Below are 15165 nucleotides of genomic sequence, written 5' to 3'. Positions count from 1 at the left end.
AAAAAAGGCACCTAAATATAATTTAATATATTATGTGATTAAAACAACATAAAATAGAAGATAAAAATAAGCTAAAATAAAATTATGTTGATTGAAATTACATGAATTATTTTTTTCAATAATCTTCGTTCAGTTCCAAATGTCAACATAGGGGGCGCGAACGAGACAATTTGGACGCCGAGCACAAGAAGAAGAAGAATCGGAACTTCCGATTGATACCGGAAAACGCCGAGGCGCCAAAATCGAAAAGTTATTCCTGTCAGAGGAGAGAAGGTAAACAAACGGCTCGTCCGGCCGTGTTAACTGCATGAATTTGTAATTGTTTAGATAATTAAGACTCCTGTCTGAAAATGGACTCGACGACACGGTTCTTCACGAAGCTGAGAAAGCTGGCGGTGACTCTAGAATCGGAAACGGCCAAGCTCCAGCACTCGTTTGAAAACCGCAACAACGACGACGGGGACAGCGGTGAGTGACACACCGGCAAAAGCGAGCCTGTTGTCCGGCCTCTTCAAAGCACGGATAAATCATTCAGCTAGCTTCTACATGTCAATACGAGTTCATTTCTTATTTCAGACACCGCTGCCAAAGCGATGCGAGCATACCACGAACTGAACTGTGAGGTCGGGGACCTAAAGGTACGATGACGTCATGATGGAAACTTCATTAATCTGATATTTTTTAAGGCAGCGTCGTTTAACGGAATAGCAGCCACTTGTGGAGCTAGTTTTAACTTATTTATATACAGTAAGGTGGTTTAGTCCAGTGATTTCCTGAAGGGGTTGTGAGATGATTAATGAAGTAAGAATGAAGAAAAAAACTAAATTCCAATACACACAATTCAAAGTTTAAATAGAAATGTTTCCTTACAGACATGAAATGTGACAAGGAATATACCTGTCAGACGTAGTGGAGTAAAAAGTGCAGTGTTTATCTCTGGAGTAGAAGTATAAAATAGCAGCATCCTCAAAATTGACAGATTTGAAATTAAGTTTGGTGCAAGAGTGACAGCTATATAGATCACACTGCCCTGAAAAGCTGCTGATTAAACATCCTAGACTAATCAATAACAAAGTATTCTTGTTGAAACAGAAAAATTCTTAAAATGACCAATCAATGAATCTGTTGTTATTTGAATGATTGCTTAAGCCATTTGTCCAATAAACTGTCAGATCCCGTATAATAAAATATTACAAACCAATATTTAAAAATATAAGGAATTTTTATATGTAAAAGTTTTTTTAATGTTTCATTCTGCCTGTTTCTAATACACCATGTTTATAACATGTCAGTTTTGTGAAGAATATTATCACAAAAACTATAAATCTGTATAACTGTTAACTTTTGAAAGGAGTGTATTAATGGATCCGGTCTGTCTTCATGCAGGGGCAGATCCAGAGTCAGTTGGCTCAGCAGAAAGCACAGGTGAATGAGGTGAGCAGCTTCATTAAGGCCTGCAGAGTGATGGAGCAGAAGGTCACTCAGGACATCCAGGTTCTAAAGGGATGCTGGGAAAAGTATGGGTACGACGCTCCCAAAGACGCCCAGAGACCAAGCAGTAAGTAACAGTTAATAGAAAGTATTAAGTTTGTAGAGATTGGGTTGGAGTTAGATCTGCACTGAGTTCTACAGTGTTTCCACACTCATTTCCACATTATTGTACAATGATATTAAGTTCCACCACTGAATCTCATAAAGTTAGAAACCATCACATCACACTGTAGCACTTTGCCCCCTGTGTTTCCTTTTGATCTACTGCAGTATTACACTAAAACTGCTGTGGGAATTGGTGCATACAGCAGGCACTGGACTTGTGGCAGTGCATTATTTAAATGGTTGTTATCTTTGTCAGATAATAAGTTTCCCTGTTTTCTCCATCAAAAATGTATTGAGGTAGAAGTGACGCTATAATTTTATAACTTTGACACTTTGTTGTAGCCTTTCTTTTAAAACAGCATACATGGTAAAAGATTTGAAATTCTCTGTCTGTCCTTATACTGAACTTAATGACCTTAAACCTTAGTTAAACCAGGTCTGCAACAGGTTTAAGTAAAACCTCAGATACAGTGACCTCTACAGGAGTTTAGGTGATTTCTACCTAACACGACAACCTAGTTCAGGCTACACAGGTGCAGTTTAAAGTGCAGCTTCTGACCACAACCTCACCCTAACCTTAAACCACAGCTAAGCTAATGACAGCGCAGCAGCTTCATTATGTCTACTGCTCTTAACTATTCACTACAGGAAACAATATGCACTCAAAATGTGTTTTTATTGTGACTTTATCTTGTGCAGAAGACGTGGGTCAGGAGTCAGATGCTGAAGATCAAGTAGCAGATGAGAATAGAAGTAAGTCAGCTGAAGGAGAAGAGGGAAGCGGGGAGGAGGCTGGAGATGATCAATCCTCATCACCTGTAAAAGTGGGGCCGCCGCCCTTCGCTGACGTGCTGCGAACCCCGCAGCTTTCTGACTTTGGTCTGTCTGAGATGCAGCTGAAAAGAGCTCTAGCTGGGGCCGAGTGGTGCTCTGAAGTGCCGCCTATGCCCGAGATGAGCCTCCCTCACCCCTCACTCAACACACCCGCACCACCACCCATGCCCTTAACTCCCAAATGCGCCCTGCGGATGGACGATGACGAGCTGCAGACGCCCCAGATGCATGACTTTGGCATCTCGGAGCACACCATGTGTCTGAACAACGACTTCACCATGGATCTGCTCCGGAAGAACGTTGAAAAGCCCCAAAGGTAAAGCCTGATAAACATTACGAGCAGTATGTGATCTTTATCGACCTCTGCTGGCAACAAGCCGGACTTGCAGTAGTTCTCTCAGGAGTCTATAGTTGCTGCTTATTGCTGCTTTATGAGAGTCCTCTGCTTTAACAGACCCTCACAAGACAAACCTGTACCACCAGCGGACTCTTTGAGGGAGAGTTTGCAGACAAAAGGTAGGAAAATGCCTCAACTACAATCTTTAACTTTACCTCTGTTTATCCTTAGGAGGGTTTCTTATATTTGTTGTTCCTCCTCCTCCTCCTCCTTTTTCTTACGTTCAGTATTATTAAGGACCTGGGTCCTGACCAAGCAGCCTCAGGTTTAAGCCACTCCTCAGTATTGTTTATAATTTTCCAACACTAGTGTCACATGAGAATAACAGAAAGCCCTGAAATGAAACATGTTGTGTTATTCCTCCTTTATCACATTGTTCTTAACGCCATCAGCAGAGAACTTGGAGTCCCCGAAACCACCTGTATTTTGTACCCCGGGCTTCAAAATCAAAAAGACAAACAGTCACTGCTCCCCACCTGCGCAAGTCAGTGGTGACCCAGAATCCCCTGTTTGCCCTGGACACCTTCCTACCACCCCTGAGGTGCCAGCGTTTCAAACCCCATACTTGAACCGACTTGTCAGCAACAAAAAGGTATAAAGGTGTGTGTGTGTGTGTGTGTAACATTTATACATTATATGTAACATTTTTGACATGTATTTCCTCATCCTTTGTGCATTCGCATGTGTTCACAGAGTGCGCAGCAGCCCGAGCCGATCACCATGGACGCAGATGATGACAACCACACCTTTAAACTTCCAACGCCCACTCATAACGGAGCAGCCAGCTCCAAACGCTCCTGGGAGTACAATGTGCCAGAGATGTCTATCATGGGTGTGGAGGACAAGCAGATGCCGGAGATGCCAAACCTGGAGTCTTTTCTGGGAAATTCTCTACAAACTGTAAGACCAAAGGAAAGATTAGTAAAGCAGCCGTGGACCTGTGACTCAAGGCTGGTGATTGCCTAAAGTCTTTCCAATCACAGTCAGAAATTCACAACCCTTTGCTCAAAGTGGTTAAATCAACCCTCACCATCCCTGGCTCAAGTGCCCTTTAGCAAGGCGTTCAACCCCTCAACTGTTCCAAGTTCTGTTTATTATTATTATTAAGTATCTGAAACTTTTTTGTAATTTTAACAACAGAAATGAGCTGAAATTTCTCAAATTTGCTTTTGACTCCTGTGCAGTGAAACAAGGACTTCATATGAAAAGATAATTTAATTTATTTAGTTTGTTTAATGTTTTACCCGTCTCATGTTTACTTCCCAGAGAAGTGCAAAAATCCCAAAGAAGACCAGTGGGCATGACAAGGTGACCAAGGAGCCCACTGTCAACCGTCTGGAGCTGGACGGACCCACCCAGGAGTTCAGCTTGGGGACGCCTCGCATCAGGATGGCTTACGAGGAGCCCAGCACCCCAGAGATGCCGGACCTCAGCTCTGTTACACAGGACATCTGTAAAGTAAGTTGTTCATTCCGATTAAAAGCAGATCTTACAGCTAAAAAGACCTGTAGTGTTGTCGTAGCTGATGAACTGCAGACGCTGTGAATTGCTGGCAGTTTTGATTTCCCTGCCTCCCAAGGAGACTTTGGTTTTATCTCATGCCTGTTTTTTGTTGTTGTTGTTGTTGTTGTTGTTGTTCCCTTTTCACTTAAAATTTCTTTTATTTTGTAGCTTGTGTCCCAGGCTCAGTTGAAGAAGACTGACGTGGCGGTTGTGCACCCAAATGTCCGACCAGAAAAACATGAAAACAGGTGAAGTAACTCAGAAAACCATTTAACACTCACTGGGGACTGAGGAAATGCTGTAGGTGAGGTGGCAACGCCTTCACTAGGATTTATTTTATAGCCTCTCCCTACTAAAGTTGAAGACCAGATGAGATCAGAAAAGAATATAAGTTAAAGATACTGAAGGATCTAGTATCATTTCATATATATTCAATACATTTGGGAGTTTTGGGGTGGCTCTTGTTTTTGTTTTTTTTCCCTCCATCTTGTTCTGTCCTGATGTCCTTCAGTCCTGTAGTTTTCAAATCCAGATTTTAATTGTACCGTGTCCTCTTCCCAGCGCTGCGAGTATGCCTGTGGTGTCAGAGAGTGAGTTTCAGAGTTTACCCAGCTACCTGAGGCAGATGACTCTGTACAACCTCAACCAGGTCGTCCACAACATCAACAAGTTCACAGCAAAGTTTCACGGTCAGTGCCGCAGTACACTCATGAGCAAAGTTAATAAACACTGTTTTATTTGTAAAGAAGCTCTGCGCTAATCTGTTGTATTTATAGTCAGTTTATTGTATTTTAGTTACTGTGATATTGATTTTTGATGTCCATGGCGCCAGTGGTTTGGCCATTATTCCTCCCAGCAAATAACCATGGAGTAGAATACACATTTTCTCATGTAGTTCATCACATCAAAAGGATCAGACGGCAACACATGAGTATTTTATCTTACACCTCATGACTGTATTACATGGTATCTATGATGTCACACTCACTTGTGTAAACTCACAGCAGTCAGTGTGACCCCAGTTACAGCAGCAGGCATTAACCACATCAGCTGGATCAACAAACTCCACTGTAACCACTGATAACGGGCCACGGACACCTAGCTACAACCTTTAACCTTGTTTTCACTACCACTATGTGACCATAAAGGCTGGAAATACATAGTGTGATTTAATAGGCTGCTTGTAAAGGCTCAAGCAACAAGGTCATTTCACATCAAACAACCACAGTGCAACTCCAGTGGAAATCATATGGTATATATTCAACTGTCATGTGAATTTCATCTTGCTGTTCTGTGGCGCCCCCTGCAGGAGGAAAGACTGAGCTTCAGATGGAGGACCTGAAGAGGATCACCAATCTTGGAACAAAGACCCCAATATACATCCTCTGTCTAGCTGAGCTCAAGAGGCTGGAGCAAGTGGGAGGAGCCAGGGACACCTCTGTTTACAAACTGAGCACACACACCTGAAGGTTGCTTGGATACATTACATATTGTCCAATTGGGAGCAGAAATCTCGTTTCATCCAGACTCTCAAAAACCTGCTCGTACATCCAGAAAGCAGGCTTGGTAACATTTCTTTCTTTTTTTTGGCCAGATTTTAAATAGTTCTGATGCATGGCTGGTCAATAAGTTGAACTCCTATGATTTGATGGATCTGAATATAAGCTGACATGTATATAATAAATCATAACACATTTCTGCACATGATATGGAAATGAGCTCTCCAGAGACTATTAACTGTGTATTACATTTAAAGCTTTAGGATATTTAACTTTAAAGAAACATTTAACTAATGGTGGATAAAAGGTGATATGAGTATTAACTCAGTATAAGCTTATGACTTGAACTCTAGTCTACAGCATTAATGATTAATGCTAAAAAAACACTTCCTAAAACAAATGTGGGTACATACAGTAGCTAATGTAAAAATGTAAAAAAATTAAAAAATGTAAAAAAATAAAAGATCAAGGCCAAGTGTAAATAAAATATCACATAAACACGATATAAACAGTAATAGTCATTCATGAGTCCCAATTTTTGATTTTTAACAGGTGTATAATACCTTGTATATCATTTTGAAGTAGTAATTTTGCCCTCTGCATTTCTCTCTGACCAACTGGCACCTGACACTGTTTTTCCATATATCCTGTGATTGATCTTAAAATCTATAATTCAATGACAACTGGGCAAACTGCATTTGTTCAGGAAGATCATATGATACACTTCCAAAGCTCCAGAACAGCTACAATTGGATCCTGCAGGGAATTTGTTTTATTAGCTGCTGTTTCCAAGGTCACAGTCCTTTCGATCTCAATCACTGTATGATGTAGCATCAAGACTTCCCTTCTTTGCATGAGTAAGAGCCTCTGTTTGCAGTGGCTGTTCTTGTTGTAAGTCAATCAAATGACTAGAAAGAGATGCAAAATGATTACACAGACATGCAAAACATCCTCAAGGAGACACAAAATGACTACAAAGAGGAAAAGGAAACAGACAGAACTATTAAACATATAAAAAATGACTACAAAGAGATGTAAAATGACCTCAAGTGGCACTAAAACACTACAGAGATTTTAAAAAAAAAAAGTTCCATTGAGACACAAAATGACCACAAAGGGATGCAAAACGATCTCGAAGAGGCACAAAAAGGTGATAAAACGACCACAAAAAATGGAAACAAGCTAACACAAAAACAACCACAAATGAGATGCAGACATGCAAAACAACAGACATAAAAATACTAAAAACACAAACAGCTACAGATGCAAAATGATCACATGGACACAAAGACATGTAAAAAAAAAAAAAAAAAATTTTAAAAAGCCATAATGTGATGCAAAATGGCAAAAAAAAAATACAGAATGACTACAGATGTGTTGTTTGTCTCTTTCAATCTGGGGGTCTTGCTCTTTTGTATGAAAGGTTGGGGGGCCTTTTATGACTATCTTTGCCCAGGGGCCCAGAGTTTCATAATCCGTCCATGCTTCTTTGACCCTCTAATTGCATATTTCAGATCATGAATAATCCTAAACCATAAGTGTCCGCAGACTTAAGGCCGTGTAGTGTGTGTGAAGTCTGGTACGACCAGCATGTTATCACTGATGGTACTAAAAGGAGGAAGCCAGGGTCATGATTGCTAAAGTCAGTTATACATCAAAGATAGTCAGTTAACAGCTACGTAGACGCTTTCTCCTGCGGTGACTTATTGTTGTTAATTAATCTTATCCGCCTCCTGAAACCACCAATAGTTGACATTTTGGTTATTTCCACCATATTTAGGTCCATTTGCTAACATTGCAGACCGTTGGCGTTGTTGTAGCACCGCGTGAGTAAAGATCTCATTTCAGTGACGTCGCCTGAAAACGATCCAATCAGACCGTTGAATGCAAACGACCGTTAATGACGTTACTACCGTTTTTTCCCTTTTTTTCCCCCCACCCTCTCGTCGGCCACCATTTTGGGAGTCAAAACACCCAACAAACAGCAGCGCACACCTCCACGCTTCTCCGTGGCCTTACTATGGTTCACACATGTGTGGTGGCAGGCTGTAGGAACAGAAGGACCCCAGGCACCACCTTATCTTTCTACCGTTTCCCGCGGGACCCCGAGAGGAAGCAGCGCTGGATAGCTGCTGTGAACCGAGAGGGCTGGGTGCCGAACGACGGCAGTCGGCTGTGTAGTACTCACTTCATCTCAGGTATGGATGCAGCACAACTCCGAAACAGAAAGTAGACCACTGTTTGTTTTGATCCGGGTCAGATTAATGTTGCTGAAATTCCACAGATAGAGAGATTAGAAGTGCGTTTTCTTTCTGAGTTTTGCTACCAGTGGATTAGGGATATTTCTAAAGATTGATGGTTTGATTAAATTCAAATGGGTACAGTGTCATATTTGGTGTAATTTCAATGGCTAATACGCTTGATTTAGGCTTTAATCTAATTGTTTTCTACACTATCAAGTTATGTGCATCATCTATTTTTTATTATCCAGTCGTTCTCTTAAGTTATAGAAACCAATTTGACGTCTTTAAATAGGCTTAAAGCTAAAATCAAAAAAAGAAATTAGTTTCAGGTATATTTAATAGCGAACCAAAACTATGTGCAGCTGAGAGGCAATATATATCAAGATTAATTTGATATTCAAACTTGAATTTGATTTATTGCAAAATACAGTTCATTAACTCACATTTAAATGACTTGAGCCAGTTTTTTTCCCCCAATTAATTAGTACAAGAGACTGGTAAACGCCTGTTTAGTAAATACTTCAAAGTTAACTAGGGCTGCAACTAAGGATTATTTTCATATCTGCAGATTAATTTCTTGATTAACTGAAACGTCACGGTTTCCCAGAGCCAAAGGTGATGTCTTCAGATATATTGTTTTGTCCAACCTATAGTCCAAAGTGCAAAGATATTCAGTTAAAAACAAAGAAAATCATCAGATCAGTACAGTTGAGAACCAGCAAATGTCTGGTATTTTTACTTGGAAAAATTAGTGAATGATTCATTATCAAAATAGTTGGCAATTAATTTTCTGGTTATTGACTATTATTTTCAAAAACTGTTAGTTTCACATCTCTTCGTTCCATAATTTACTCACTCCAATGACTGGATGCTTCTAATATTGCAGTTTTCCGAGTTGCTGATGTAAAGTTCTTGTTAAAAGAGAAAACCTTCATGGATGCATTAGCTTAGAATGAAAATTTTGTTTGTGCAAAATCATACATATGTATAGTAACTTCGTACGTGGAGGTATAACTCGCCGTGAGAACAAGACAGACCCTTAACCAAACCCTAAAAACTGTCACTCTTTCAGCTGTTGTCAAACGATGTACCAGCTTGGTCAGGGAAAAAAACATGGCTGCTTTCCCACCACAATTTGCCCTCAAACTGTACTGACTAAACTATTCTGTTACCGGGGGAAGTGCCATAAACAGACACTTCCATTTTTCCACATTTTTCTTATTATTCACCACCGCCTCCCCCTTTTCTACATCCTGTCTTTCCACACGCAGGTAAACAGGTGAAGAATCCGCGTTCGCCAGATTATGTTCCTTCTGTGTTCACGACAGCTCCCTTGTCCCCAGAGATGAAGGAGCCAGGTGCCTTAGAGATCCTGGACAAGCAGGAAGCACGCGTGGAGGCGGCCAATGCTTTGTTGTTCCTGCAGGGCCAGGGCAGGTCTGCGGTGGGGGAACGGGGCCAGGAAGAGCATCCCGAGGAGAGAGAGCAGGAGGCCATCGTTGAGGAAAGTGCATCATCTTCCATCAGCACCGATGAAGACGATGAGGATGATGATGAATCTGTGAGTGACAGCAAGAAAGGAAAGTTCGCTCAGACGTCGGATGCACCGGTTAACTTTGATGACATCCTGAAAGCCCTGAAGAAGGAAAACCAGGCCCTCAGGGAGTCTGTGGAGAAAATGTCCCTCTCTGAGAACTCCTTGAGGAATGATGCAGAGAAAGTTAAGTTTTACACTGGTTTACCCAACTACTTTGTGTTAGAGACAGTCATGTGGCTGCTGGCACCTCACATGGACGGGATGAAGAACGTGAAGCTCTCCAAGTTCCAGCAGCTGCTGCTGACACTGATGCGACTTCGTCTGGACCTCCGCAATCAAGACCTGGCCTACCGCTTTGGCGTGAAGGTCGGCAGCGTCACCAGAACAGTGCACCGGATGGTCAACATCATGTCCTCCACTCTGGTGCCGACAGCCGTCTTTTGGCCCTCTAGGGCTGAGCTCCGGAAAAACCTGCCGGCAGCTCTGCACACCTCCCACCCTGACTGCGCTGTTATCATAGACTGTTTCACGGTGCCTTTTGAGGAGCCGGTTTCCCGGGGCAACCAGCAGCAGCAACAGCAGCAGCAGCGGGTGTTGTCAACGTCTCAGGGGACGGGGACAAGTTATAATGTGTTGAAGTATCTGATTGGTGTGGCTCCACAAGGTGTTGTCACCTTCGTGTCCAGGGGCGTGCTGGGAAACGTCAGTGACAAGAGCCTCGCTGAGGGCTGCGGATTTCTGTGCAAGCTTCTCCCAGGCGACATCGTATTGGCGAGTCGCAATCTCGACATTGCTGATTCTGTGGCTGCCCGCGGAGCCCTGTTTAAAATTGCTGGCAGCTACCAAGGAGAGGCGAACGGGAGCCCGGAGGGCTCATCGCTGGCTGACACTTCCTCTGAGACAGTGAGCGTGCAGAGGCATGTGGAGAGGGTGATCTCCATGGTGAAGCAGAGGTACGCCATGCTCACTGGCCCTGTCGAGAGCCCCTTCACCACAGCCTCCGAGCGCACGTCGAACCTCTCCACCTTTGATAAGATTGTGCAAGTTGCCTGTGCCTTAAACAACCTGTGTATCTCTGCTGCTCCACTAGAGTGATTCATACAGAAATACCTAGTGCTCCTTAATACTGGTCAGGCACTTAAGTTCCCTTTACTGCTTTGGACCTTATTCCATGTTCTTCCACTACATCCCTGTGTCAACACTACATGATTACTACAGAACATTCGTTTATACTTACACATGTTTATTTCTCACTTGATATGTATGTGACTCCCTGTTATCTAGGCCAGTTTATACTTGGAGCACTTCTCCCAGATCCAGAAACCACATTGCTAAGATGTGATGTCATTAAGTTATGCAACTCAACTGACAAAGAATCGCAGTAAAGGGCGTTTTTTTTTTATTTTTATTTTTTTATTTAGGCTTTGAATGACAGCTGTGTGAGTAAAATGTATCTTTAAATTCGTCTTCATTAGCCATTTGTAAATACTGAGGTACATAAACTTCAGTTTAGGTGGTGCAGGCAATGTTCCCACTAAGCCAGTCCTGTGCCATGCAAGAGTCTGCAAGTTTTTTTCATTCCCAGCAAACACGACAGCAGCTGACTTTACTGATTATTTTCTCCCTCGGTTGCAGAAAGAGAGGTTGTCGGTTAAACCAGCTGTTTTGTCGCTTCCCTGCTTATGAATCAAGAACAGTACACACAATACAAAAAGAATAAAACATGTAAAGTAACAAGAATAGCATGCTTAGTAATGCGTCTCTTAGATAAGAGTTTCTCCTGCCTGTTCCTCTTGCAGGGACAGAAACATGTCACGATTAATGAGGGTTTCGATGGATTCCTGGGATTAAACTAACTGTATTTTGGCATTTCCGCACATTTTTGCCAGCCAGCTAGAGTTTTTAACAATAGAATACAATCACCACAGGATGATGAGTCTGGTGTTAATTTATGTGTGCTGTGTTTTCTGGCTTGGACACACAGCTCATTCCTCTGGGTTTTCAGCAGCCTCCTCCTGGCTGACCACACATGTTGGAATGGCAGATGTCCTCTTCAACAGGGACTCATTGGTAGTGATGATTTTCACGCAGAATAAACAGCCCTCCCTGCAGAAACTTCCTGACACGGACCAAAAAAAGATAAACAGTTTTCACCACAGGTCAGGATTTACTATAATACACCAGTGGTGTCAGGCCAGGTGGACGCTTGTCCGCTCCAGCCTTGGCTGTACGATTAACAATGATGTCAATATTTACCACGCCACACTAGTGTTTAACAACATTTGTGCTGGTAACGTTTTTTGTTTTTTTTAAAATATTCAAATACAGTGTTTTCTCCAAAATGGCTAAGCCTTCATACTCAATACAAAGTTTGACATTTCTGTAAATGTTTCTTTTGCTGGCGAGGAAGGAAAGAAGAGAGCTGTTCCCCGTGTTTCCAGGTTCATTTCAGGGAGCAGGACAAACTCATGATGTGGCTACCACCAGTTCACAAAGGCAAATCTTCATAGGCGGACATGTGTGTACTGAAATTAAGCGCTGTTCTCGTTTACATGCTTCTGCAGTTCTTTCCAGTCACACTGAATCAAAGGATCATTACAAGTGATTGGAAGAAATGCGTTGTGAAAGGACAGATTTACCCAGAGGCCACCAGTGTTGGTTCTGTGTTAGACACTGAAGCGCTGTTGACGAGGTTTAATTAACAGTTTGTTCAGCTGAGCATGTCGGCTTCAGAAACTCGGAGAATGTACATTTTAATTTGTGACAGATTAATTCTCATCGGCTTTGTTCAGCGGCCTCTGTTCTAATTGATTGTAACCATGTTGAAACCTTGAGTACATACCACAGAAATGTTTCTGTTATAGGCTGCAGGCTGTTTTCAAGGGAAGGTTACCAGCCACTGAAATGCGTTTTTGGTGTTTTTTAATAGCTGTCGGTTTAAGAGCAGATATGGGTTTACATGTAGTCATATAAACTGTTTTGATATACTGTATATCATCATTTACCTGCGTGAAATAAGACCCTGCTTATTGAAATGCGTCTTCTGTTGTCCTGCATTGCTGGTGCCTTAGTTTATAAAGCTGGTACTGCTGTTGCAAATCAGCCTGCGTTTTTCTACGGATATTTATTTTTGCATCCTACAATATGCTTTAGACCCTTTTTCTGGTTTGGTTACTAAGCTAAATGTGCGTAAACAGTCAGCGCTCAAGTATAAAGCGTTACTCACTCAGCTCTGTGTGTGTGTACGTTAAGAAATGTTCCCATTCATTTTTGTTGTGTATTATTCCTGCTTCCACCATTTAATGTGTATTAATTCCAAACGATGTCAAGTAATTATACATAGATATTAACGTAGCTCTTAAGAGAGAGGTTTTGATGGATTAAACATTACATCAGTGGTTCTTGTGCTTTGGCTCAGGGCCTAAAATTAATTGGAGGAGGTTTTTCTCACACAATGGGAAGCTTGCTCCAACAACTGACACTAAACTGGCTCAGTTCTGGTGCCAGGCGGCCAGTTAAAGTGTGTTGGGTGCAGATAGGCGTAATGTGGGACCCCAAAGTGGAATGTGCCTTCTGTTCTCGGGCGTCTGGATGTCCTCCTCCTTGGACGGCTGTGTCTTTCCTGCTGTTGGGGTAAACTCATGTTCTCTCCACCTGTGATGTTTTTTTTTTTTTTTTTTTAAATATAATTTGTGGTTGTCACTGCTAATGTTAAGTCTTCGGTTCACTCCAAACAAAACCGAAACATGAAATGAATCCACACGGCTAAAGAGTATTTCAAAAATTTAAAAATGATTATTTCTTTAAGCCGTTGAATCTTCAGTAATACACGTGTTGAAGTCTTTGACTGTCCACACTGATATCTGCAAACATGCTTGTTGGTTGAAGGATGGAGAAGACGGTGTTTATAGAGGAGAGTTGCTGCTAGACTGAAAGTAATAATTTGAAAGTGGCATGGATTACTATGACACTGGAATTTTATTATTTTATTTATTGCTGTTGCTGCTTCTGAAAGCTTGAAATGAAGCACTTCCTGTAGAGGATTGGTATCAGGGGAGACCGGTCAACTACCAGTGTTGATTCAGTTCAATTCAGTTTTATTATTATTTATCAGTCTAGCACTGAATCATACCATACATTATGTCAAGGCACTTTACAGAGTAATCCTTGTAATCCTCACAGTATTACAGAGAGAAACCCGTCATTTCCACCGTGAACAAACACTGTTGGTGACAACAGAACCAGACTCCTCCTGGACCAGTTCAGTTGTGAGGAGAGAAATGGGGGGAGACAAGAGAGAGAGAGAGAGAGAGTAGGAACAGCTGTATATACTGATGTATTCAAGCGCTGTCAAACTGGTTGTTGTAATGGTGAGAATAAAAGTTCTACTTATATGTGTAATAATGTTATTAATAATAACAGCAGCAACGATAGCGGACCCAATTAATATTAAAATACAGGTTTCGGATTTTTGCAGCTCCAGAGTCAGAGACCTACAGAATGAGGACAGGGAGGAAAAGCACAAGCTACAGGAGAGATGACACAAAGTTAATGACATGCCGTGGCTTGATATAAATGCATGGCGAGAGAATGAGAGAAGTGCTCAGTGCATCATGGGAGTTCCCCCGGCAGCCTCGGCCTATAGCAGCATAAGTGAGGGATGGTTCACGGCTCAGCTAAGCATTTCACAGAGATATTGAGACGTCCTGATTATAAGGAATTACAGTTGTCCAGTCTAGAGGGCTAGTTTTAGAGATGGCTGTGCTCGAGACTTGTTATGTGTGAAGTAAAGGACGTGTCCTGGTGAGAAATTACTCTGAGGTTTCTTACAGTAAAACTGGAGGCCAAGAAAATGTCATTCAAAGTGACTATATGATTAGATGATGTTTTTTCTGAAGTGATTAAGGCCAAGAACTATAACTTTTGTCTGAATTTAAAAGTAAAAAATTGCAGGAAATCTGAGGCTTTATGTCTTTAAGACATGTCTGAAGTTTGAGTACCTGATTATGGCTTCATAGATAAATACAGCTGCGTGGTTGAAAGAACACAATCGTTCATTTGGGTTTCATATGAGGGAGTGCGACTTTGGCCAGTGTTCAGTGGTTCACTTTTCATTAGCTCCAACTCTAAAATAAACAAAGCTTGTAAGTTGAGATGGATGAAAGAGACAATCTGTGGTTAAAGTAAACCCACTATTTTTTCTAAGCTATCGATGTTCGTTTCCCACCATCACTACCCTTCTTTTACAATGCTGTTTGCCTTTGTTGTTACGGGTGCATGTGCTTCCATGATGTGTGACCTCTCAAGGTTTAAGTCCCTCAGTTTTTCTCCATTATTGCCTCTGTGACTGAAACATTAAAGTTTGGGAAATGCAACTGAGGATTTTTTCCCTCCAGTGTGTTATGTGTGTGTACAGGTATTTGAAGTTTTGTGGTGCATGTGCTGTCTGCACGTGTGAGACATTATGATAGCAGAGTATAAATCACTATTTGCTCTCACACTGATTCATGGCCTTTGGTTCATTAGTAAAGATTCCTTCCCAAAGCCAGAGAGGAG

The 15165-nt window shown here is 41.7% G+C and overlaps 2 protein-coding genes across 4 annotated transcripts; both read left to right on the top strand.

The window, feature by feature from the left end:
* Nucleotides 1-74: 74 nt before the first annotated feature.
* On the top strand, nt 75-6037 carry ska3 (spindle and kinetochore associated complex subunit 3). Of its 3 annotated transcripts, none has more exons than XM_056390142.1 (11): nt 75-468; nt 577-638; nt 1387-1558; nt 2299-2746; nt 2885-2946; nt 3220-3419; nt 3521-3727; nt 4094-4285; nt 4499-4578; nt 4892-5019; nt 5640-6037. In XM_056390142.1, exons 1-11 carry the CDS (start codon nt 351-353, stop codon nt 5795-5797), a joined length of 1827 nt encoding a protein of 608 aa, XP_056246117.1. In that variant the 5' UTR covers nt 75-350; the 3' UTR covers nt 5798-6037. The 3 variants fall into 3 exon arrangements, with proteins under 3 accessions (XP_056246117.1, XP_056246118.1, XP_056246116.1); XM_056390143.1 differs by having other exon boundaries at nt 2296-2746; nt 3223-3419; XM_056390141.1 differs by having other exon boundaries at nt 81-468; nt 2296-2746.
* Nucleotides 6038-6184: 147 nt separating this feature from the next.
* On the top strand, nt 6185-14984 carry LOC130178052 (uncharacterized). Its single transcript, XM_056390144.1, has 2 exons — nt 6185-8027; nt 9344-14984. The coding sequence occupies exons 1-2, from the start codon at nt 7730-7732 to the stop codon at nt 10702-10704; spliced, it is 1659 nt and encodes a 552-aa protein (XP_056246119.1). The 5' UTR covers nt 6185-7729; the 3' UTR covers nt 10705-14984.
* The last annotated feature ends 181 nt before the right edge of the window (nt 14985-15165 follow it).

Source organism: Seriola aureovittata, chromosome 11, assembly GCF_021018895.1.
Source record: "Seriola aureovittata isolate HTS-2021-v1 ecotype China chromosome 11, ASM2101889v1, whole genome shotgun sequence".
NCBI lineage: Eukaryota > Metazoa > Chordata > Actinopteri > Carangiformes > Carangidae > Seriola > Seriola aureovittata.
Note: the sequence above shows the minus strand (reverse complement) of the source record. Positions and strands in the feature narration are given on the sequence as shown.